Below are 23,683 nucleotides of genomic sequence, written 5' to 3'. Positions count from 1 at the left end.
TAGAGTTCAGATAAGAGTTAAAAAAAAATCTACACATTCAATAATAAAATGGTGAGTGAAGGGGAAATTAATTCTTTATTATATCCCTTAAAACGTACCAAAGATTTTAGCTACAGTAACATTGCCCAGTTTCTTTGATCATATAGAAAATAATTATGAAATAAAAAAAACGAGGAATGACACTGATAATGGTTATTGGGAATTGAAAATAGAAATGTGTGTTACGCATGGAAAAAATACAGACATTTTAAAATAAACAAAGAAATTTGAAAAAAAAAAACCACATCAACACCACATGATTTGTATAAAAGTGTTTCCCGTTTATTTAAAAAAACAAAATTAATAGAAGTCATTTTCAGTCAGACACTGTTGCACGCTGTATCATTTGAGTGTGGGAATTGGGAATTGGGATGGAAAAACAGGAATGGACCTCAACCCTGTTTACAGACCCATCTCTTGAAATGACACTGGTGTCTCTGAGGTGTATGCCAATCCAACACCTGTGCTCTGCAGGCGTTTTTAAAGACGGCTTCAAAGCCATGATCACGCAGGTTGGCATTTCAAGTGCATGTTGGAACTTGAAATCAACATTTCAAACACAAGAATGACAAAATCCCATCCCATGACAAAATACTACAGTGTAGTACATTACTGCAAAAACACACACATTCCCAAGTACTGTACAAGATGTATACTATAGTCTGGTAGAGAGGGTCAGTGCTGCTCTGTTAACTGTTACAGTCCACATATTTCTTAACTAACTCATAAACGGCAACTTGTATCAGTACACACATTGTAGCTGCTTTATCTGAGTTTTCCTCCTCATTAGCAGTTGCTTTTACCCAGCGGAAAACATTAAAAATGACCTGACAGTTATCAAACATTCTGTGTACAAAAAAAAGAGCACAAAAAATGTTCCCCAGCTTTGCTATAAAACCCAATCAGGGAAATGTAAACAAACATATATATATATATATATATATATATATATATATATATATATATATATATATATATATATATAGACTATATTTGAGACTATATGTTTTAATTACACACACTGCGGACCCCTACCTGTCTAAAATCAATATATATATATATATATATATATATATATATATATATATATATATATATATATATATATATATATATACATACAAAAAACAGTTAATAGCAAATACAATGGTGTCCTTTTTGCATGGTTTGTTCTTGTGAAGAGCGATTATCCTATCAGAGTGCACAAGTGTGAATACGTAGTAAAGGTCTGGTTTTGAATCTCTAAGTGGCTTTAACTGGACGCTGTCTCTTCGAATGGTGGAATACTGAATGCTGAATGTCCAGTCCACTGTAATCAAGCCCTGCTCACGCTCAGGTTGATTTCCTCGGGGCTCTACACGTAGTCCTTGTCTCCTGAGGGCATGGCTCCAGTCTTGGGGTACTGCCGAGAGCCTGCCTGCCCCCCCTTGGAACACGAGGAGCTGCAGAGGAAGGCCCCCCCCAGGATACAGAGTGTCGCGGCCCCCCAGCCAATAAAGAGAGCCACGCCAAACTCGTATCTGCAGACCAGAACAATAAGGGGAAATAGGTCAGAAACATCAGAGCCAGCCTGAGCTGGATTAGAAACTCATTTTGATGGGTGCTATTCTACAATCTAAAAAAGAACAACAACAATACAATCCCAGTACCATGTTTGTATTTCAATCACTAGATTTGTGGTGTGGCATACAGCATGGTAATCCACATAATGCATGCAGCCACATTCACTAAACCGGACCAATATAGCATGCACTGTCAGGCATATCTGCAACCATCACGCTTCCACAGATATATCCACAAGACAATGTTATCTTTTATCGAACTGAGATCCAGCACTTTGACAGTTTGAAGCTAGCTCTCTTTTCCATAACGGTTTAACTTGTAAAAACATGCTTGCCCCCGGGGACTGAAATCCGAGCTGCCTGCCTAGAACAGGTTTTACACCTCGCCTAGCTGACAAGCACAATTCAGGGTCTGAAGCTAAAGGGTTAGCATGGCTTCCAGGCTCCCTGTCCTCAGCTCTAGCCACTGGGCACAAAGCCTGAATATTCCCTTGAGAAAGTACCATTGCATGCCACAGTAAAACTCCACACGTAGTACAGGACGTTTAATAGAATCATTTACTTTGTGTTAGTCGGAGTAAATGGGTTGTAGAAATCCTGTGAAATTCTGTGACCGTACCAGGATGTAGCCACCAGAGCCGAGAGACCTGTAGACAATACAGAGTGATTAATAAGAGCCACAAACTGATACAGCACAGCACAGCTCCATCAATATAGACTGGAACCAATCTAATAATGAGAGCCACAAACTGATACAGCACAGCACAGCTCCATCAATATAGACTAGAACCAATCTAATAATGAGAGCCACAAACTGATACAGCACAGCTCCATCAATATAGACTGGAACCAATCTAATAATGAGAGCCACAAACTGATACAGCACAGCGCAGCTCCATCAATATAGACTGGAACCAATCTAATAATGAGAGCCACAAACTGATACAGCACAGCGCAGCTCCATCAATATAGACTGGAACCAATCTAATAATGAGAGCCACAAACTGATACAGCACAGCGCAGCTCCATCAATATAGACTGGAACCAATCTAATAATGAGAGCCACAAACTGATACAGCACAGCGCAGCTCCATCAATATAGACTGGAACCAATCTAATAATGAGAGCCACAAACTGATACAGCACAGCACAGCTCCATCAATATAGACTGGAACCAATCTAATAATGAGAGCCACAAACTGATACAGCACAGCACAGCTCCATCAATATAGACTGGAACCAATCTAATAATGAGAGCCACAAACTGATACAGCACAGCGCAGCTCCATCAATATAGACTAGAACCAATCTAATAATGAGAGCCACAAACTGATACAGCACAGCGCAGCTCCATCAATATAGACTGGAACCAATCTAATAATGAGAGCCACAAACTGATACAGCACAGCACAGCTCCATCAATATAGACTGGAACCAATCTAATAATGAGAGCCACAAACTGATACAGCACAGCGCAGCTCCATCAATATAGACTGGAACCAATCTAATAATGAGAGCCACAAACTGATACAGCACAGCTCCATCAATATAGACTAGAACCAATCTAATAATGAGAGCCACAAACTGATACAGCACAGCTCCATCAATATAGACTGGAACCAATCTAATAATGAGAGCCACAAACTGATACAGCACAGCGCAGCTCCATCAATATAGACTGGAACCAATCTAATAATGAGAGCCACAAACTGATACAGCACAGCGCAGCTCCATCAATATAGACTGGAACCAATCTAATAATGAGAGCCACAAACTGATACAGCACAGCGCAGCTCCATCAATATAGACTGGAACCAATCTAATAATGAGAGCCACAAACTGATACAGCACAGCTCCATCAATATAGACTAGAACCAATCTAATAATGAGAGCCACAAACTGATACAGCACAGCACAGCTCCATCAATATAGACTGGAACCAATCTAATAATGAGAGCCACAAACTGATACAGCACAGCGCAGCTCCATCAATATAGACTGGAACCAATCTAATAATGAGAGCCACAAACTGATACAGCACAGCACAGCTCCATCAATATAGACTGGAACCAATCTAATAATGAGAGCCACAAACTGATACAGCACAGCGCAGCTCCATCAATATAGACTAGAACCAATCTAATAATGAGAGCCACAAACTGATACAGCACAGCGCAGCTCCATCAATATAGACTGGAACCAATCTAATAATGAGAGCCACAAACTGATACAGCACAGCTCCATCAATATAGACTAGAACCAATCTAATAATGAGAGCCACAAACTGATACAGCACAGCTCCATCAATATAGACTGGAACCAATCTAATAATGAGAGCCACAAACTGATACAGCACAGCGCAGCTCCATCAATATAGACTGGAACCAATCTAATAATGAGAGCCACAAACTGATACAGCACAGCACAGCTCCATCAATATAGACTGGAACCAATCTAATAATGAGAGCCACAAACTGATACAGCACAGCACAGCTCCATCAATATAGACTGGAACCAATCTAATAATGAGAGCCACAAACTGATACAGCACAGCTCCATCAATATAGACTAGAACCAATCTAATAATGAGAGCCACAAACTGATACAGCACAGCTCCATCAATATAGACTGGAACCAATCTAATAATGAGAGCCACAAACTGATACAGCACAGCGCAGCTCCATCAATATAGACTGGAACCAATCTAATAATGAGAGCCACAAACTGATACAGCACAGCGCAGCTCCATCAATATAGACTGGAACCAATCTAATAATGAGAGCCACAAACTGATACAGCACAGCGCAGCTCCATCAATATAGACTGGAACCAATCTAATAATGAGAGCCACAAACTGATACAGCACAGCGCAGCTCCATCAATATAGACTGGAACCAATCTAATAATGAGAGCCACAAACTGATACAGCACAGCGCAGCTCCATCAATATAGACTGGAACCAATCTAATAATGAGAGCCACAAACTGATACAGCACAGCACAGCTCCATCAATATAGACTGGAACCAATCTAATAAACTTTTACCACAGTATTTTTGCACGGTACTTTGGCTGTTTATATAGTTATACTATACATTTCCTATAGCTTATCCTGGTTTGCCTTGTTTATTAATATGCTTTACCATACCTTGCTGTTCTTTGCAATGCTCCCCTGCGGTTTACCGTGCTTTCACTATTCTTTATTACACGTCGCTGTGGTGAACTTGTGTAAGGGCAAGGCATCTGCAGAACAGCCACTAAACAATGACCTGCAATGTAATCAAAGCAATAGTGGAGCCAATCTTGTGTGGGAGCAAGGAAATCTCCCGAGTGATGTTTAACCCACTGAAGCCCACAGTAAAAAACCACACTGGGGTCTATAGGTCCATAGCTACGGTTCTATTAGTGATACTGTCAGTCTCCTGACTCCATACCTGCGGTGATGAAGACAGCGCCCCCGATCGTGGCAATGCGCGACTTTTTCTGCTTGTCGTCGGCGAAGCAGGTGGTGCACTTCATACCCAGCGACGCAATGAGAATAGCAAAGAACCCCAGGAAGATGCCCAGGATCATCAGAGCCCGCGTGGTCTGGACACTGGCTACAAGACAGGAGCAAAACACATGATCACAAAGAAGCCAACTGCAATTCCCTTGAAGATCATTTAGCTGAGAAGCTGTATCACGCGATATTGAACGCTGAAGTTCCCTTTAAAACAATAACTACTGCAATTGCAAAATGCGATCACTAGGAGGCACTCTGCCAAAGGCAAGTGATCTTTACCCTGCCTGATTTAGTCAGTGTGTGCCATTAAGTGGTCTTGCTTAGACCTTGCAACACCTGGATTTATGCTATGGGGGGGGGGGTGTAACTGCCTCGTGAGACAGTGTCTGGAGGTTTCGGTTGGGCGTAGTTGCAGCAGACGTGTCAGGGACAGGTAGACACATGCACTGGGACTGGGGAACCCAGAGGCATATGGGAACATCAACAAAACACATTTCCAAACACAATAAATCACCTGGAGACACACAAGGCTGCTAAGAGGGGCTGTGCTTATCACAATGTGGGTCTGGAACACCCACTTCCAGCTCAACACTGGGTATTCAACAGCCTGCGGGTCCCCTTTTATTCCAGAACACAGTTCTGATTCCGCTATTCCTGGTTTATAACACTGTTTCTGGTTTATAACACTGCTTCTGGTTTATAACTCTGCTTCTGGTAGGATAGGCTGAGAGGAGATGCTATATAGATTGTCAAAAAAAACAAAAAAACAAATGTAGTCAGCCTTTGTCTTACTGAACATGTCTCTGGTTGATATTTTGGGGCAAGGCTGAACTTGAAGAGTACATTCCTGAATCCATTAGAGACAGGCATCTGGAAAGGCCATTGCCTGGACTTGCACATCCCTTCTCTCTCTGCTCCTGTTCTCTAACCTATTGCCTATCAGCACCAGGAGGCAGCATTCAATCACGCGCACATGCATGCGTCCAATAAAAACCTTTTGTTTGTGTTCTTTATTTTTGGTATGTATTTCAGAAGACTGTTGAACCTGGTTGAAAAAACTGCTGTCGGAAGACAATGGAATTGTTTCCTGTAAAATGTTATCACTAGAACAAAAAACACACCCCTTGGACAAAAAACAATTCACTGTGCTGAAGATGATAATCTCCTACAAATGGAGATTAGATAAAGGGGCATTCAGAACAGAAAATAGGAGGCACTTTTTTACACAGAGAATTGTGAGGGTCTGGAACCAACTCCCCAGTAATGTTGTTGAAGCTGACACCCTGCGATCCTTCAAGAAGCTGCTAGATGAGATTCTGGGATCAATAAGCTACTAACAACCAAATGAGCAAGATGGGCCGAATGGCCTCCTCTCGTTTGTAAACTTTCTTATGTTCTTATGTTATTATGTTCTTATTTTATAAGAGACTTATCAGATTCTGTCCACATACTATGCGAAAAATGCGCTTACTTTCTCCAATTTCACAGAGAGAAAAAAAAAAAGGTTTTTAGCAATGTGAATGATCTGCATCGCGTGTGTGTTAAACTATCATACTGAACAGGACTCACAATCACTGCATAGCGCAGAGTCCTGTGAAGCAGTATTCTCATTGTAAATACGAGTGCTTTTACTTACCGCTCAGTTGCAGTAGCGAGTCAAACCATTTGCATTGTACCTGTCCAGTACTCTGCGACGCGCACGACATCCACAGCCCCTCGTATATCGCCAAGGCTGTCACGATATTGTCCCCCGCATACGATGATGCCTTCCATTCAGGCATCGACGTGGATGCAATCAGACCGACAAAGCCAATGAAAGCCAAGACAAACCCAAGCATTTGCAGCCCTGCGTTTGCCATCTTTCTTGATAAGATAAGTAAGTGCTGGTCCCAAAAATAAAAAGCGGGTTTTGTGTGGGGGAAAAAAATAAATAAATACAATTTGATGAAATGAAATGTAAAAATTTAAGACAAGTTCTCAGAAATGAGCTTCTTTAAAAAGATGTAATTCCTGAAAGCTGTTTTCGCAGTGAAGTAAAGAAATGTGTATTCTTTCCAAATTTAAACAGTACCTCTGCTGCTGTTGAACGAATATTACCTGAATGATTGTCCCACACCTCGCTCCCAAATTTAAACTGGAGGACAGCGCTCAATACCGCCCTCTGGTGGTTTCATCCAAACAGACCACAGACACCTCAAAACATCTTCATAAAGGTATCTGCTGCATCTTGCTGTATGTTTTATATCAATTTAAAAACAATTATTTACTTTTCACCACACAAAAATGTTTTGTTTAATATAATTATTATTGCTACAACATTGTAAATTGCGCGTGTTTTCTTTTTATTATTTTTATTTTTATTTGAGTGACGTCACAGTTGTATTATTATAAACCTATTCCCTGTGTGGACACAAAGTAAAAACCCATTCTTATTTTATATGACTATCTCAAAATAGTTATTAAGGATGTTAATTATTAATACATATTTCATTTGTAATTTATTGTTAAGGGTTATATTATTTACGAATACACCTACACTTATTAATACATTATATTTTCAATACAATACAATATAATACAATAAAGCGTTGATACGGAGGACCCTTCTGTAAATAACAGTGACATCAGCAACAACAACACAATGTAATGCCTTTTTATGTCACCGGACCAGCAACTTCAAATTTAATTAGTGACACGTGACAGAGCTGTGAGCTTCTCAAAGCAAACCTCAAATTACAGTACACTGTTGATAATTCATATTATGGGAGGCATTTCCTAACACTGTTTACTGGTGAAGAAGAAGAAACCACTGCTTGGAATGGAAGCGAGACTTGTTTTTGTGCAATGTTGTGCAATGTTGTGCAATTAAAGTTGCCAAATGCAAAACGAGACTGGTAGTGTGATTATAAAACTGGTTCAATCCTGATCGGGCTGCCGAGGTAGGCACAGGGAGCTTGTGGAAATTCCCAGTTCTATACAGAACACGTCATTTAGACTTTTTATATGAAGTTCTTTTCTTCGAGGGTTCTGTCCTATCCCTTTGATATCAGTTCAACATTGCATACACCTATAGATTTGTCGAATTCTTCAGTCGGAGAGTTCGTTCCATTCAGTGTTGTGCGTTTGCTTTGCATTCTTTCTTTTGGCATTTTGTGTTGTTGATGGAACTATAATAGCATATATAATGTTTCAGAAGTTATATACTGTATTGGCAGTGACATTATACTGGTAACTCCTTGTAATGTATTTACTGACCAGCAGGTGGCTAGGATCAATGTAGGATCGGTCAATAAAAGTGTGTACACAGTGTAAAAAAAACACTCAAATGACTTGAGGTTTGGAAATTTAAAGAAATATATATATATATGTTTTTAAATGTAATGACAATGACAAACGTTTCAACTAAAGGTCTTTTTCAGTGTCTTCAACTGAGACGTTTGTCTGTTTGACAGTTTCTTATAGTTTTTCTTTTTCAATTTTTTAAAATTCTAATTCTCCAGTAAAATATTCAGTTAATGCACAAATGTAAAGTAACACACTATTAATAATAACATAAATACATTGATTCATTTATTTTCCAAAGTCACATAAATGTATAGATATGTACATGTACATGTTAACCCTCCTATTAGGTTTTGTGTCTATTTGACCCGACTCTAGTTTCCAATTAGCTTAAATGCTATTTTTCTTTTCATTTTCTGTATAATATTTTATGACTTTTCCTAAGTTGTGGTCATGAACTTATACAAAGAAATCAGAACCTTAGAGATGTTTAATTTTTTTTAGAACAGGTCATGTATACAGATAAGATGTTTCGGGTCACTGTGACCTATGGCATTTATCTATGCAGATTTGTGTGCAGGACTAAAACAAACTTCTTTAATTTGTTATTTTATTATTTTTATTATATTTGTATTATTATTTCTGGAAATGGCTGTACCTGTCTTTATAAACAAAAAAAAACAAACAATATATATCTACAAGGCAGAGCCTAATTTTCTCTGTCAGTATTGCAACAGCATCTCACTGGTAAAGACATTCTGAAATGAGGAGCTCCCAGGTTGGCAGCAGAGAAGCTCCTGGACTAAAAGAGCATAAAAGAGTAAAACCTTTGCAAATAAATACATTTAAACAATTTATGGCTGTTTAAATTAGTTTGAAATTGCATCGGCTCAATATGACCCAAAACATAACAGATGTACCTAAATTGTGAACATAATAGGAGGGTTAATATACGCAGATAGATATACAATATAGAATTATATACACACTCACATATCAATTATCCGTGCACATACATACTTTCATACCTATGTCATATTATATAGCCTAAATGTGACAATTATGTATTTCACCTTTTACTGAACGGTTTCCACATTCTAACAAAGCAATTTGTCTTTCCTCTATCCTCAGTTTTTACAATTGTAATTGAGCGGATTGACATTTTGGATGGTTTACCAGTAGAGGGCCCCTATGGGTATGGGTTAATTAGTTTAAAAATAGCCTGTTATTCATTTATGAAAGACCAGGCATCATTTTCTTAAGAATAGTACCTGTGTCATTGGGAACAGAAAGCCATGCCTGGAGCAACCGAAACTTCCCAGTGTGTTTCGTGTTCTGACTTGTTCTGCAAGAGTAATCTGTTCCTTTCTCATGGGTTTTGGCTGTTTGTGAGTCAGGGGGGGAGAAACCTGAGGGAGGGTTCAAGGAGCTGCAATGACCAGCAAAGCACAGTGAGGCTGTTCTTTATTTATCTTTGTTTATAATTATATGGCACAGCTTTGATGGCAACAGAATCATGGCCATAATTAGCTATGAGGACACCAAGGTCACGTCCTTGCTTGTTTTTTAGCATTATCAGTGCTGATGCTCATATAAAAATTCTGGTAAAGTACAAAAGACTCCTTCATTTTCTCTGTTGGTTTGCCGTGTAACATAGATTTGGAGGTTGAATAGTAAATACCAAGCAGTCATATAAATACTGCCAGCTATAGCTTGAAACCTAAGTTTGACCTCGGTAGAATGTCAGCTCTGGTTACGACGCTGAACAGAATACTTTTGGAATATTTTAAAAAGAGGAACACAATGTAGAGATATGTTGTGTTTACATATTAAATTGGGCTCATTTCCAAAGAAAGGGGCTATTAATTCCAAGTGTGTGTGTGTGTTTGTGTATATATAGATATATTCGGTTCCTAGTTCTGTATAAAAATGTGTGAAGTGTCTAGTTTGGTTTGGATAGAGTGCATAAATACAATCGGAATGTTCTGATTTGGATTAGAACACCCAAACATAACATTCCAACTGTCCACTCCCTGACTCACTCTAAAGGAATGTTCATTTGACTGATAGAAATCACCATAACCTTTCTGCAGGTCAAACCGAACCCCAGGAAATGAGTGAGAAATACTGAGCTCAGAGAGAGAGAAAGAGCAGGGATGGGAATGAGACTCCCATTGCAAAGCACTGAGCTCAGAGAGAGAGAAAGAGCAGGGATGGGAATGAGACTCCCATTGCAAAGCACTGAGCTCAGAGACAAAGAGAAAGAGCAGGGATGGGAATGAGACTCCCATTGCAAAGCACTGAGCTCAGAGAGACAGAGAAAGAGCAGGGATGGGAATGAGACTCCCATTGCAAAGCACTGAGCTCAGAGACAAAGAGAAAGAGCAGGGATGGAAATGAGACTCCCATTGCAAAGCACTGAGCTCAGAGACAAAGAGAAAGAGCAGGGATGGGAATGAGACTCCCATTGCAAAGCAGCTTGATCCATTCCTAGTTTTACTAGGATTTTAATCAGATGCACCTGAGCTTGTTACCTGTATACTGTGGCAAATCAATCTCATAGTAAACCTGGAAAAGGTGAAACTGCTATCCAAGAGGAGTCTTATTTCCATTGCTGAGTCATGACAGGGGCAGCAAGGGTTTCACCTGCTTATAGGCATTCTGTAAAAAATAACACAATATCATTAAATATATATATATAATGCCCAGGAATCAGCATTTATACTACGACTACTGCTGCTGCCACTACTACTACTACCACTAATAATAATAGCAATCATCATCATCATGCAACCCAACTGTACATAATGAAGCTGTAATTCCAACCAGGAGAGCGATACACGTCAAAAAAGAGAATTCCAATGGTTCAATTCTGCACAATTATAACATAGTAAACTGCAGTTTAAAAGAAACGTTTATCAGGAGTGGAGATACATTCAGGGTGGCCTCCCGTTTGGAAAGGATCACCTGGTTTTGGTGTAAAATGAATAGGCCGAATGAAACGCCTGTTTTGTGTTAGCAGTCTTCAAAGATGTGTCATAGCCTTGGTTTCAGTTCAAAACTCTTTTTTTTTTTTTTTTTTTTTACTGCAAGAGGTTTCAACAACTGCATCCAAAAACACTTTGCACCTCACCGAACCACATTACTGTGCATCAGCCCAACATTAGCATATTCAAGAGACTAACTGCAGTTACATGTCTATGGAGGTCCTTCCAGGTCACCTTGAGTTTCCTGGGCCTGATCTCTGATGAAGGACCCTCCCCCTGACCCCAGACCCAGGGAGCCTGCCTGCCTGGGAGCCAGCCTCTGTGCCTGTGTGTCTCACTGCCACCGACAGTGGCAGCAGGAGGAATCTGAGCGGAGTGGTGTAGGAAGATTCAGTCCCTGAGCGGCAGCAGCACAGCTCTGATCCTGCCCTTGCCTCTGCTGTAGTATGAGGACTCTTCTCGAGTACGTCGCCTTTTTCTTCGCTCTGGTGTCATCTGGCTTTCTCATCGTGGCCACCTGGACGGACTGCTGGATGGTCAACACTGACGACAGTCTGGAGGTAGGTGTGGAATATCGTGGTATGGGGTGCTGTCAAGCTGTTAGTCCGACCCACAAGAGCTCGGAGCAGCTGTGGGCTTTCCATCTGATACACTGATAGAAAGAGATTTCGAGATGGCCGCATCACTAATGAAGTCCGCCAGCATTGCTTCTGCATCTTATTGTTTCAGAGGTCTGCTTCTATCCTTCAACACTGTGAGAGTGCTGCTACTTTGAATGTACATCCATCATCTCTCCTATTGCAGCTGACTGTAGGTCCATGCTGCCTCATGTTGATGGCAGTTGTAAAATGTTTGTTCTTTTTCTATATTCCGCTGGCACTCAAACAAAAGCTTCGGACGGGGTCAGTGTGGTATCGATGCTCACCTCCCTCCCGTACACAGCATGAATATTATATAACAACACAGCACCTCAGGTCAGCCGGCTTCGCTCAGCATTTCATCCATTCTTCTGCATGTCGAGAGCCACGAATCATTTGAAACCAGTGGAGCTGCTAACTGAAAGCCCATTGGATTGAACAGCTTGATATTAACACCAGCCTTTCCACTGGTCAGCCATTCACACTATGCTCCAGTATAGCCTGCAGTTCACTGCTCCCTTTCATATCTGTATCTCTGTACAGTAGTTTCTCACATTAGCAAAGTGTTATCCTCAAGGTGACGGAGATATGTAATTGCATATACTGTAGAAGGTATAGCTGCAGAGAGAATTATGTACAGTATTAGTGCAGTTTGAAAACGCAGGTATCAGGGTTTAAAGTAATGATTAACCCTACCAAAAGCCTATAAGCAATTCAATGAAGTGCTTAATGTGCTCTTAGTCCTGCTAAATAGAGACAGATTCCTTTGGGGCAGACGCCTGGAAGGCCATAACAATTAGTTCTTTGCCACTAAGTCTAGTTAATATGCATGAGCTCTCTGGGTTTGAGTTGAGGTATTTAACAGCTTGCCCTGTGTTCAGGATACAGCTCCTTCAATTCCTCTCTCAGTGCGCTGGGACAATCGTTTGTCTTGGCCCTGTTTCCAGTGATACTGGCGTTAGTTGGCAGGACTCTCTTCCGAGCCAGCTGAGGTGACGCACAGAGGGAGAAGTTGTAAAGCAAGCACTGAAAGGGACTCCACGGGAAAGACTGGGGGGAAATGAGATGCAAAACTGAATTGATTCATTGATTATTGATCAATGTAGTTTTTATTTCTGCGAGCCTCGATTCAGCATTCATTAATCGATGAATCGGCCTGGGGCCCTTTGTGTCACTTCACATGCTTTCCTTGCTTTCCTTGCACCAGACTAAAGCTTTGCCGTTTGTATTTCTCTTGTGGGGAGGGATGCAGAATGCCATTCCCCTGTACAGCTGTATTACCAGTGTCTGTTCACACCTGTGCTCCTGCTCAGTTCAGCTCCAGTTGTCGAGGCCTGTGGTGGGAGTGTGTGACCCACGTCTTCGATGGAGTCACAACCTGCGATGAATATGACTCCATATTTGCTGACCACTCCGGTGAGTATGCAGCTCGTTGGCAAGCTTCGTAGTGGAACCCAAGAAAGGTTTGGCATCCCCCTTTTAAACCCCCTAGTTCAGTAACATTCCGGGGATCGTTGCAGTAACTTGTGATGGATCTCCTCCTAGCAGTTGATGAGTTAGTAACACTGACATCAGCGTAAGACCCACACTTGCCTCTCCACTACAGAGCTTACTCTTTAGTTGAATGGTGAGAAGTTCCTCTTTGAACCGTATGCTTTACAGTTCCTGTCCAGCCCTTGCCCGTCCATTCAGTTCAATGTGCTGAGATGCCAATGCGTTGCTAACTGTGCGTGTGTTTCCAGTGAAGCTGGTGGTAACCCGAACCCTGATGATTATGGCTGATATCCTGTCCGGGTTCGGCTTCGTTATCCTGCTCCTCGGACTGGACTGCATAAAATTCCTGGAGGAAGCACCAAACATTAAGATCCGGATCTGCTTAGTTGCTGGAATAACGTTACTGCTGGCAGGTATGGCTTTCAGTTCTTATCGTTTTCAGATCACTTTTGTGCTGTTTAGTTGTGCAGAGAGAGCAGTGTAGTTAATGACTGCGTTGGTGGGATGTTATATTGAACTCCTGCTACATGCTGTACTATGGTCGCAATCTGTGTGCATGTATTTATTGATTTATTTATTGATTGAATCTTTAACCAGGAATAAACCCATTGAGACGGAGGCCTCTTTTACAAGAGTGTCCCGGCAAGATGACCAGAAACGGACAGCAGTCATTTCACATTCGTAAAAACATCACTCTAAAAAAACAACATCATACATTCACTCTGGATCATAAACATTTACACTGTGATAACTGTTGGATCTTATTGTCATATTAGTCTACATTTAGCTGACACATTCTGGGCCAGACTATTCCATGCCCTACATACATGCACATGATTGTTGACTGGCTGTTTCCCGCAGCGGTCCCTGGCATGTTTAATACAGCAGTATGTGTGATTGTGGACTGGCTGTTTCCCGCAGTGATCCCTGCATGTTTAATACAGCAGTATGTGTGATTGTGGACTGGCTGTTTCCCGCAGTGGTCCCTGGCATGTTTAATACAGCAGTATGTGTGATTGTGGACTGGCTGTTTCCCGCAGTGATCCCTGCATGTTTAATACAGCAGTATGTGTGATTGTTGACTGGCTGTTTCCCGCAGTGATCCCTGCATGTTTAATACAGCAGTATGTGTGATTGTTGACTGGCTGTTTCCCGCAGCGGTCCCTGGAATGATCGCCTCAGTGTGGTACGCGGTCGGGGTCTACGTGGAGCGCACCACGCTGGTTTTCCACAACGTGTTCCTGGGGCTGCAGTACCAGTTTGGCTGGTCCTGCTGGCTCGGAATGGCTGGCTCTATGGGCTGCGTTCTAGCAGGGACCGTGCTGACATGCTGCATGCACTTGTTTAAAGGTGAGGACAAAAGCCTTGTGTATAATTCTAGAGCTCTGATTTTATAAAGAGTCTTTACAGAGAGCAAAAAGCACGAAAAACCCCAGCTTTTTCAGGCATGACAAACCCAAAAACATTTCACGCTGTCCTTTATTTTTTCAATTTTACAAATTGTACTTTTACAGACATTAAATATCTTTATGGGATTCACAATATTAACCCTTATAAAAGTTTGCCACAGTATTTTTGCACGGTATTTTCTGCAGCTTTACCATGTTTTTCCATTTCCAATAGTTTCCCCTGGTTTGCCATGGTTATTAATATGCTTTACCATACCTCGCTATTCTTTAAACTGCTTTCACTATGCTTTACTACACATTGCCATGCTTTTATTATAGGAAACTTGTGGTCAGTTGACCACCAGGGACAATTCCAGTATGTCTTTTTGTTTTTCAGACGTTGGATCTGGTCGAAATCCGTTCCACTACAACCATCCCTCGAGGCTAGTGCAGAGGAAGAAGCCTGCCAGACTGTCCCCTGACACCATGCACTCCTACACCAGGAGTGAAACAGCCAAGATGTATGCCGTGGACACCAGGGTTTAGAGCCAGGCATTTAACAGCAGTGCTGCAGTATGGGCCTCCATTCTCATCAGGATTTACACTTGCACCTGCAAGAGGCTGAAAAGCATTTTCTTCAGAAAAAGACGACCACGCACACAGCACTTTGCTTCTACAACAGCGCCACCTGCTGGGCAGAAACTGAACTTTGCTGGACAGAAAACAGGCTTTCTTGTCTATTGCACATCCATGAACCAGTGGCCGGGACATGACCGCCAGAGTGACTGCGTGCATTCAAAGACACATTCTTTATGATTAGTGCATCCTTTTCCACTCCTGTTTATAGTGGGTATTGCCAGAAACGATGAGTCCCACTTAGAGATGACAGATGTTTACTAGTTTATGTTTGATGTACGGTACTGTCTGTATAATATTGTGCTCCCACGATCTAACCATTAGCAGAATAAAACTAATACTCATGTCTTTAACTTGCTTGTTTGCTTATTGCTTTCTTATATTCTTGTTTTATTTCACCGTTGCATCAGGAAATTAACTTTTGCATGTCATTGAAAAACACACCAATATAAGTTATTTTTCCATTAAGAAGAATAGCTACTTCCATGCAACTTCTGAGCCAATTCGTGCTCAAAGGGTGCCACCTGGTGGCTGTGTCGGTGTTTACAGGAGAGTGTGCGATGCAGAGAAATAATAAGAAAGCAGAACCAACTGCAGTACAAGCGACTGATCACCAAAGGGAATGGGGCTATTTCTCGATCACTTGCATGGGGGGAAAAACAAACACTTTCTTTTCTAGGGCTGCGTTCATCAAATTAAAATAAAACTACACAAAAATAAACACAGTTACACGCATTAGAGACCCCACCTAACTACCTAAAGATAATAAACAGAATCAAAATCCTGGAATGAGTCTGGAAATGCATTGTATTAGTCCATAGGCTTGAGCACAGCTTGTGTGTGAAACCAAGCAGACTCACAAAGACAGTGTCAACAAAAACCCTGAGTATATGGGCTAGTCATGTGACTATCCTCACATTTATAATAACTCTGTATCGCTATGCACTGTAATGTGTTTTTTAAGCATCATATTTTATATATATATATATATATATATATATATATATATATATATATATATATATATATATATATATATAATGTATTAATTGTATTGTCCTTGAAATTAATACAAACATAATTCACAAAGAAAACAACAACACAAACAGTTAGTACAGGTGTAGTGTGCTACGTCTTGATATGGAAGACGACTTTCTGTTTTAACCGACACATCAAGCACTTTGAGGTACTGTGCTATGAAAGGCGCTATATAAATAAAATCCATTGCAATACATTGAAATGGAAATTGGGTTCTGGAAGTTATATTGTTATATACAGTATCTATTACATATTTAACATTATCCCTGCATTCAATCCAGCTGCGTTATCTTGCCTTTGGTCTTCTGCCAGGGTCGTTCCTGCTAGAATCCTCTTGTTTTAATGGCCTCTTCATACGGAGGTGGGGGTGGAGGCTCTGGTCCTAGTGTGTTGAAGTAGGCTGGCGGAGATGTGCTGGGGGCCCCTGCAGAATGGCAGGGCCTCTGATTCCCAAGAAACTGACACTGGGAAGATTCACTCACTGCCAACACAGAACACAACACACATGAGAATGGTAAGAATGTGTAGAATCATCCCAGTGCTCTAGAATATCAGTGATGCATGCTGGCACATGTGTAAAGAGAAGGGCATGTAATTGCAGCCCTGTGCCTGTCCTGCTGGCTCTGGTTTCTCCTTTAGTTTAGCAGACAGAGCTGACCCGTGTCATCTATCTATTTATTTATTGATTTATTTAAGATTTGCAATCCAGGATGGAGCCTTGAGATGGATCTCATTGGACTGCAGACTGCAGACATACTGAACGCATACAGCAGGAGCTGAATGACGTTAAAAACAGTTCGAAGATTTTAAAGGAATTGCAGATCTGTTAAAAACCAGGCAGAGTGGCACTTGCCCTTATTTCAGCAGGAAGGTTATTCCAGCTTAATGGAGCAAAACAAGCCAAGGAATGCTTTCCAGTGGACTTCCTAACAGTGGGAATGTTGAAGTCAAGGCTTGCTGTTGAACATAATGAATAATTATTAGAACACTGTAACAGTCTGGTCAGAGAGGCTGGCATTTCATTTTGCACACACTTAAAGATACGAATTGTGTCAGTTTCAAACTTCTGTGAGTTGACTCAATTCTTTCTTGACGTCTGATGTAAGTTAAGCCCTTGGTTTTCTTCAGCAGGGCCCCTGCTGTTAATGAAGACACACTAACCCTGAGATCTCACCGTAGACAGGATCAGGGTGGTTCAGTGCCAGGACTGCGAGGGTCCGTGCTGAGACGAGACGGTTGTGCCGAGTTAGCCAGCTCCGATGACAGCAGAGGACAAGTGAGCCCAGAGCCAGCACTGCGAACAGCACCAAACAGAACCTGCACACGCACAGGGGTCAGAGGTCAGGGAGAACAGTGCACACAGTATAGACTAGTGTACTCACTGCCCGTTTTAAATAACACTACTTACCAGACAAACCAGCCCTGTTCTCCTGCAAAATCCATGCATCTGAAAGCAACACGCTTTTATTGATATATATAATATCCAAAATGAAGTGTGTATTTTCAGTAGTGTAAAAAATATATATTTTTTGCAACTTACAATTGATCTCTTTCACACAACGGATCCGTGGGCACTACCTGCAACATTTGAATGAAAACTATTTATTAAAATAATATTTCTGCGTTATTTTATTGGGCATTTGATAATGTTTAGCAGGGATCAGGTTTCATATGTTAGATTATTATATCTAACTAACCAGTAACACAACATGAACGATATACAGTTAATATACTAAGAAAAATACCGCTTGAAATTAAATGTTACCATATTTCCATACAATTGATAATGCTTTTTTATACAAATGATTACTCAACTGCAGCCAAAAGATAAGAATCATTTTTATAATAATAGCAGTAAAAACAATAAAAAAATATAAATTATATATATATATATATATATATATATATATATATATATATATATATATAAATAAAGCCAATTAGAAACCAAGCATGCATGGTAGTCAAAGAGTTAACACATGCACAAAAAATAAATAGTCAGACAGTAAATAAACTTCTATTACCAGTACCTGCAGAAAGGTTGCGAATAGTACAAGAAAGTTCCACATGCTGAGCTAGTCGCTGTCTCTGGCGTGAAGCACACTTTATACATGGAGCTTGTCTTTACAACAGCTACCCTGCTACTGACATGCACAGCAACGTACCTGTAGGGTTTTAACAGCACACTTTTAATGGGTGACGGAAACAGCTCGAAAGCACTTAAAGAGGCTCTTGACCTCTTTTGCATGTTTTTTTTTTTCGTACAGCTTTCAAGTTTATAAACAGTCTCACAGTTAAGTGGTGGAGTGAGGCTCTGCCCATGGAAACGACTCCAACTCCTGTGTTATAGAAACATGCATACTCATAAAAACAAAAGCCTGACAGTGTTCTCATGGCAAAAATGGCTTTCGTTGGCATTGTCACTGATCCTCCTTTCCTTGTGTAGAAGTTATTGTTTTCCCTTGCTTACAGCTTCAATATACTTTGTATTCTATACTCTGAAATATAATATGCAGATATTTTAAAGACGATACTATAGATGGAGGTGTTTTGGTTCTTGTTACTTCCACTTACACCTGAAGGCTTCAGAGGTCTTGAAAGCCAGTGTTTGTATATCATAGTTAATCTAAGAAACAGTATACACTCTTCAAACTGCTATGTCGATAACCTTGAGTAACATCTAACAAAGTTAATCATTCTTCCTTTACAGGCAACTGTTGCTTTAGGCCGTTGCGTTTCTTTGTCCCACATACTCATTACTACATTACAGTAGCCATCAGCTCGCTGTTAACACACCCCATTAATCCAATGTTGAACAGGTGTGAGCACTCGGGGCATACAGGTGTATACCAGTCTCAGGACCGGCATAAGTTACACATTTACACAGACCTGCAGCAGGGCATGCAATGGTAATGGGTAACTGATGCTTCTTAGTGTTAGGGGTTTCAAGGTGGGTTAAGATTTCTATGGACTGAGACTGATCCTGCCATGCATCCCTTCCAGCAGAATGGAAGCACCTCACCTTAAATATCACACTGTGATTGCACACGTGGTTACGTGATGATTACACTGCACATACTGTACACAACCTCCTGGGAAATTGTAACTGCAGCCGTGGAGAAAGAGAACTGCAGCAAACAGCACAGGTCAGGTCTAGGAACCAAGTTAAGCTTTGATCCTAACACAGTGAAAACGAAAAACAGGTCCGCTGATAAGCTTTGTAACTTCAGCAACTCACTCTTATTTCATTGACTCTTATTGCTGCACATCACGGTTGTTCAGTCCTGCAAGACTGCAGACAGTGTAGTTCAAATCTGCCAGCCAGCAGGGGCCACTAATGAGCACATTTAGCACCACCTTGGATAGAATTATGTATGAATAGACCATTATTGATACTTATAGCTCTACAACAATCTGTCTTTGCAGATGGGATTTAATGAGCCTTTTCTCCAGGTGACCAGTTCCAGTTCTTCTATATTAACAATGGGTGAAGTGAAACAGGGTTTTACGAGCACTGGAACCCTTTTTTATTGGCAATGAAGCGGTTATTAAAAGGGTTTCATTTTCCATTAACTCAGAATGACAGGCTTGCCTGCAGCTCGGATTTACAGAGCAGGGCAGGTGGAGAAACCGCAGGTTCCTATTCAACAACCAGCTGACCACGTCTGTCTAGCAAAGACTTTGCAATCATATGCATTTAGTGGCATGCTGCTACTTCAAAAGAAAACTCCCAGGAGAATCTGTGTTACTTGACTTAGAATGTTTTATTATCTTATTATATTGAAGTGTCTACTGTACTCTTCTAGTGTTGCAAGAGTCTACTGTACTCTTGCAACACTATACATACATACATACATATATACATACATCCCATACAAAGAAAACCAGCAATGGTATAATTTGTCAGTCCTATTAGAAATCCTGTGAGGTCGTGGTGCTGCTGTTTGTGTATTAGAGGGTGCCCAAGCAACACTAACTGTGGGTAACCTTCACGTTGATGGCATCACAAAGTGCAGCAGTGCATTTCCTTTACAGCAGGTGGCGACGCAGAGTACAGAATGCAGAATATGCTGGGTGAGAATCCAATGATTCCATATTGTCAGTGGTGCCCTACAGTCCAATCCAATGTTCTGTGACCCCTTTTGCTTCCTGACCTATATCAGTGTCATATATAACCTCCCTCTGCTGCACAGTTGCAGGAGCATACCAGTTTGGCTCACATAGTCTGGCAAGCTTGTCTAACTATAGGTAAAATTACCGGTGGGAAAACAAAATTGTCAGCAAGGTATGCTTTTGAGTGGAGTAAGAGTGCGGAGAAGGCTAACAATTATAAAAAACTTTAACCTGGCAAAAGCATAGACAAATGTAAGAAAGTATACTGAAAGCACGGTAAAGCACAGATAAGCATTGTAAAGCTCATAGAGGTACGGTAAAGCATACTGAAAAACAATGCAAAACTATAGCATAACCATTTGAAAAGCATGGCAAAATTGCACAATTACTGTGCAGATTTACCACAGTAAACATTTCTTCTGGGAAACTTTGAAAGAGTGCAGTAAACAGACAGTAAAATGGGCCACTGCAGTTTTAACTTATTAACCTCTTAACTCTATTTACTGCACTCTGTATATGCTGCACCTGTATAATTGTGAATGAGAAAGATATTCAAACTAGTTCAGCAGAAACCTCAACACTACACACACTGTTTGAATTGCTTTTTGGTTTTTACTGACTGCAAAAATAATATTTTGTTCTCGCTTCCGCCTTCCTCGGTTGAAGATGGTTTTCACGGTGAGTGAAGAAAGCATTCTGATTTCATTCCTGTGTCAGGCAGTCGCCCCAAGGAAAACTGTCTGCTTTTCAAATGTGGGCTATTACTCAAGAGAGGAACAAGGCGTCTAACTCACACAAGCACGGCATACTGGCTCAAACTAAAAAAAAAAAACCCTGTACAATATACTTGATTCCTGTTTTAAAACCTCTATGAATCCTGCAGGATCCTTTCACAATCATCAGTCATTCCTGCCACTGTTAATGCAGCCTGGCTACTCACTGCCTTGTACACTACCTTGAGTTTTTTTTTAACTGGAGAAATAACTTACAAATTCTACATCCTTAAAGACTGGAATTGATTCTGGGTGATTGCTCAGGATTTGCACCCGAGTGCATCGGATTAATGTGACCTCAGAATAATGAATGGTTTCTGTCTGACACTGAGACTGTTGAAAGCTATTTGGAAGCGATCCAGTCCATTTCCATCAGCAGCAGAACAATTATCAGCACAGTTTGTACTGGGACTCAACTGTCATACAACTGTCATTGTATCTTGGAATAGGGTCTGAGGGAATTAGCTCTAGCCTGTCTGACTGATTGGGACATAACAAGTGTCCATAGGAACATTTTGTTTTAGTTAAAACTCAACATCTATAATTGGGTTATTAAACTTTCTTTTTTTACCTAGAAAGTTTATTATAAGAACATGCTAATGAGCCATTACTAGTGTAGCGCTTCATATAATGGCAGTTTGACAGCGGCCACAGATCGATTTGAGACAGCAGCTCATCTAAAGACCAGTCACAGAATAAAGAACAAGGCATTAGAAGAAACACAGCCAGGGTAATGCGCTGACTTCCTAACCCAGATGCTGAGGAGCAGATGCATGATTTAATGCTCTGACTTCCTAACCCAGATGCTGAGGAGCAGATGCATGATTTAATGCGCTGACTTCCTAACCCAGATGCTGAGGAGCAGATGCATGATTTAATGCGCTGACTTCCTAACCCAGATGCTGAGGAGCAGATGCATGATGTTTCTCCTTTAGGGCTGATTAATGCAATGCTCCTATTGCTTGCATCTCAAAATGCTGCTGTGGATTCTGCAAGTTAAAAATCTGTTTATAAAACATCTATAAATGTGTAAATGTTAACATGGTATTGTAAAACAAACAAACAAAAAAAGATTAGCAATACTTCTCTAATATTGTTTCTCTTTTCTAACATATTTTAAATTATTGACTGTTTAAAAATTGATCCTTAAACTAAAATGTTACCAAATTCTATAGGTGACTCGATGCAAAATGTCTAGTTTTGGACATGTTGTTTTTTAGCCTTCCGATGAATGGGATTTTTGCATTGACAACAGTACCACCACTGGTCAAGTACTGTAAATGTTTTTTTCTTTTTAGAAACCATCAGTTCAGAACAGTTTATTAAATCAACCAAAATAAGAGTTTAAAACAAATGAACAGAGCCAGTGCCAGCGTGTTTCTACTTCGCAGAGATCACTCCTTTTCTTTTTTCTTTTGTTTTTTTGCACAAGGAACTGAACTGCAATTTAAAACTTTTTTTTTTCTTTTCTTATCACGGTGCAAAATCAGCTAGCTTAGAAAACAAGACTTCCAGCCAGAGCAGACAGGTTTGTGTGGGTGTTACGAGCCTGGCATGCATGACACAGTTCATGTCGGCGTCACCACAAAAACACAACCCCATTGCTGCTGTGTACTTCATGGAACACGAAGAAGATCTAGACGGTGTTAGCAATGCACATGGCATGCGTGGGCTGCTTTGTACACTTTGTCCCTTCAACGTGCTGCAGTTCAAACCCTACACGTAGTAACATCTGCCTTTGTTTAAGCATGGGTATTAATGAGGGCTGTATCAATGAATCGCAATACTTTCTTCACATGATATAGTGTACCATGAAAGAGGTATGTATCCTTTGTATTGTAAGACTAAATGCACAACAGCTCACTGTAGTTCTTGAATGAAGAATAAGTGTGTTTTCTAGTTGGGACGGATACATACTACCCCTAACTCATTTCATTTTCGTAGCACAGTGGTCAATCATGACACATATGGTACTGGAGCATTAGTGCATGGATCCACCCCTAGCAGTACGTTGTTATTGCACTGTTCATGAGTAACCCTGAGGAAGCATCTACTGTAAACAGTGCATCTTTGCTGGGGTATTAACACCAGGGCATGGAGCAAGGGATGATGTGGTGAATATGGGTTCCTCTCAATCCAACCATTATCTCAACCATAGCATGCTGCAGCAGATTTCATGGCTCACCGTTTTTCCATGCACTAGTCAAGTAAATCAAGTGACTTTTAAAGCACA

General features: G+C 40.7%; 3 protein-coding genes across 4 annotated transcripts; 1 reads left to right on the top strand and 2 right to left on the bottom strand.

Moving 5' to 3' along the window:
- Positions 1-299: 299 nt before the first annotated feature.
- LOC117423107 (claudin-1-like) lies at positions 300-7,224 on the bottom strand. The gene is made up of 4 exons (XM_034928570.2): positions 6,738-7,224; positions 5,034-5,198; positions 2,164-2,248; positions 300-1,559 (listed from the first exon to the last, which is right to left on the bottom strand). Exons 1-4 carry the CDS (start codon positions 6,958-6,960, stop codon positions 1,394-1,396), a joined length of 639 nt encoding a protein of 212 aa, XP_034784461.2. The 5' UTR covers positions 6,961-7,224; the 3' UTR covers positions 300-1,393.
- A 4,252-nt stretch (positions 7,225-11,476) lies between these two features.
- LOC117423778 (claudin-16-like) lies at positions 11,477-15,945 on the top strand. The gene is made up of 5 exons (XM_058990423.1): positions 11,477-11,930; positions 13,322-13,424; positions 13,751-13,915; positions 14,661-14,852; positions 15,288-15,945. The coding sequence occupies exons 1-5, from the start codon at positions 11,817-11,819 to the stop codon at positions 15,434-15,436; spliced, it is 723 nt and encodes a 240-aa protein (XP_058846406.1). The 5' UTR covers positions 11,477-11,816; the 3' UTR covers positions 15,437-15,945.
- Positions 15,946-16,652: 707 nt separating this feature from the next.
- Positions 16,653-18,262, bottom strand: LOC117423266 (transmembrane protein 207-like). 2 transcript variants are annotated; one of them, XM_034038790.3, is made up of 4 exons: positions 18,105-18,262; positions 17,973-18,011; positions 17,739-17,881; positions 16,653-17,045 (listed from the first exon to the last, which is right to left on the bottom strand). In XM_034038790.3, the coding sequence occupies exons 1-4, from the start codon at positions 18,149-18,151 to the stop codon at positions 16,888-16,890; spliced, it is 387 nt and encodes a 128-aa protein (XP_033894681.3). In that variant the 5' UTR covers positions 18,152-18,262; the 3' UTR covers positions 16,653-16,887. The 2 variants fall into 2 exon arrangements, with proteins under 2 accessions (XP_033894681.3, XP_058845630.1); XM_058989647.1 differs by having other exon boundaries at positions 17,973-18,262.
- Between the last annotated feature and the right edge of the window lie 5,421 nt (positions 18,263-23,683).

The sequence above is a fragment of the Acipenser ruthenus genome, chromosome 17 (genome assembly GCF_902713425.1).
Source record: "Acipenser ruthenus chromosome 17, fAciRut3.2 maternal haplotype, whole genome shotgun sequence".
Classification (NCBI taxonomy): Eukaryota; Metazoa; Chordata; class Actinopteri; order Acipenseriformes; family Acipenseridae; genus Acipenser; species Acipenser ruthenus.
This window is presented reverse-complemented; position numbering and strand designations above follow the sequence as displayed.

Excerpts from the sequence above, each read along its gene's own strand:
- LOC117423107 (XM_034928570.2), bottom strand. The coding sequence starts at position 6,960 with ATGGCAAACGCAGGGCTGCAAATGCTTGGGTTTGTCTTGGCTTTCATT. Across the intron at positions 5,199-6,737 it reads CTCGCTACTGCAACTGAGCG|CCAGTGTCCAGACCACGCGG; the intron begins GTAAGTAAAAGC and ends CCTGTCTTGTAG. Across the intron at positions 1,560-2,163 it reads TTTACTCCGACTAACACAAA|ATACGAGTTTGGCGTGGCTC; the intron begins GTAAATGATTCT and ends TCTGGTCTGCAG.
- LOC117423778 (XM_058990423.1), top strand. The coding sequence starts at position 11,817 with ATGAGGACTCTTCTCGAGTACGTCGCCTTTTTCTTCGCTCTGGTGTCA. Across the intron at positions 13,425-13,750 it reads CATATTTGCTGACCACTCCG|TGAAGCTGGTGGTAACCCGA; the intron begins GTGAGTATGCAG and ends GTGTGTTTCCAG. Across the intron at positions 14,853-15,287 it reads CTGCATGCACTTGTTTAAAG|ACGTTGGATCTGGTCGAAAT; the intron begins GTGAGGACAAAA and ends TTTGTTTTTCAG.
- LOC117423266 (XM_034038790.3), bottom strand. The coding sequence starts at position 18,151 with ATGTTGCAGGTAGTGCCCACGGATCCGTTGTGTGAAAGAGATCAATT. Across the intron at positions 18,012-18,104 it reads TTGTGTGAAAGAGATCAATT|ATGCATGGATTTTGCAGGAG; the intron begins GTAAGTTGCAAA and ends TGTTGCTTTCAG. Across the intron at positions 17,046-17,738 it reads CCACCCTGATCCTGTCTACG|TGAGTGAATCTTCCCAGTGT; the intron begins GTGAGATCTCAG and ends CTGTGTTGGCAG.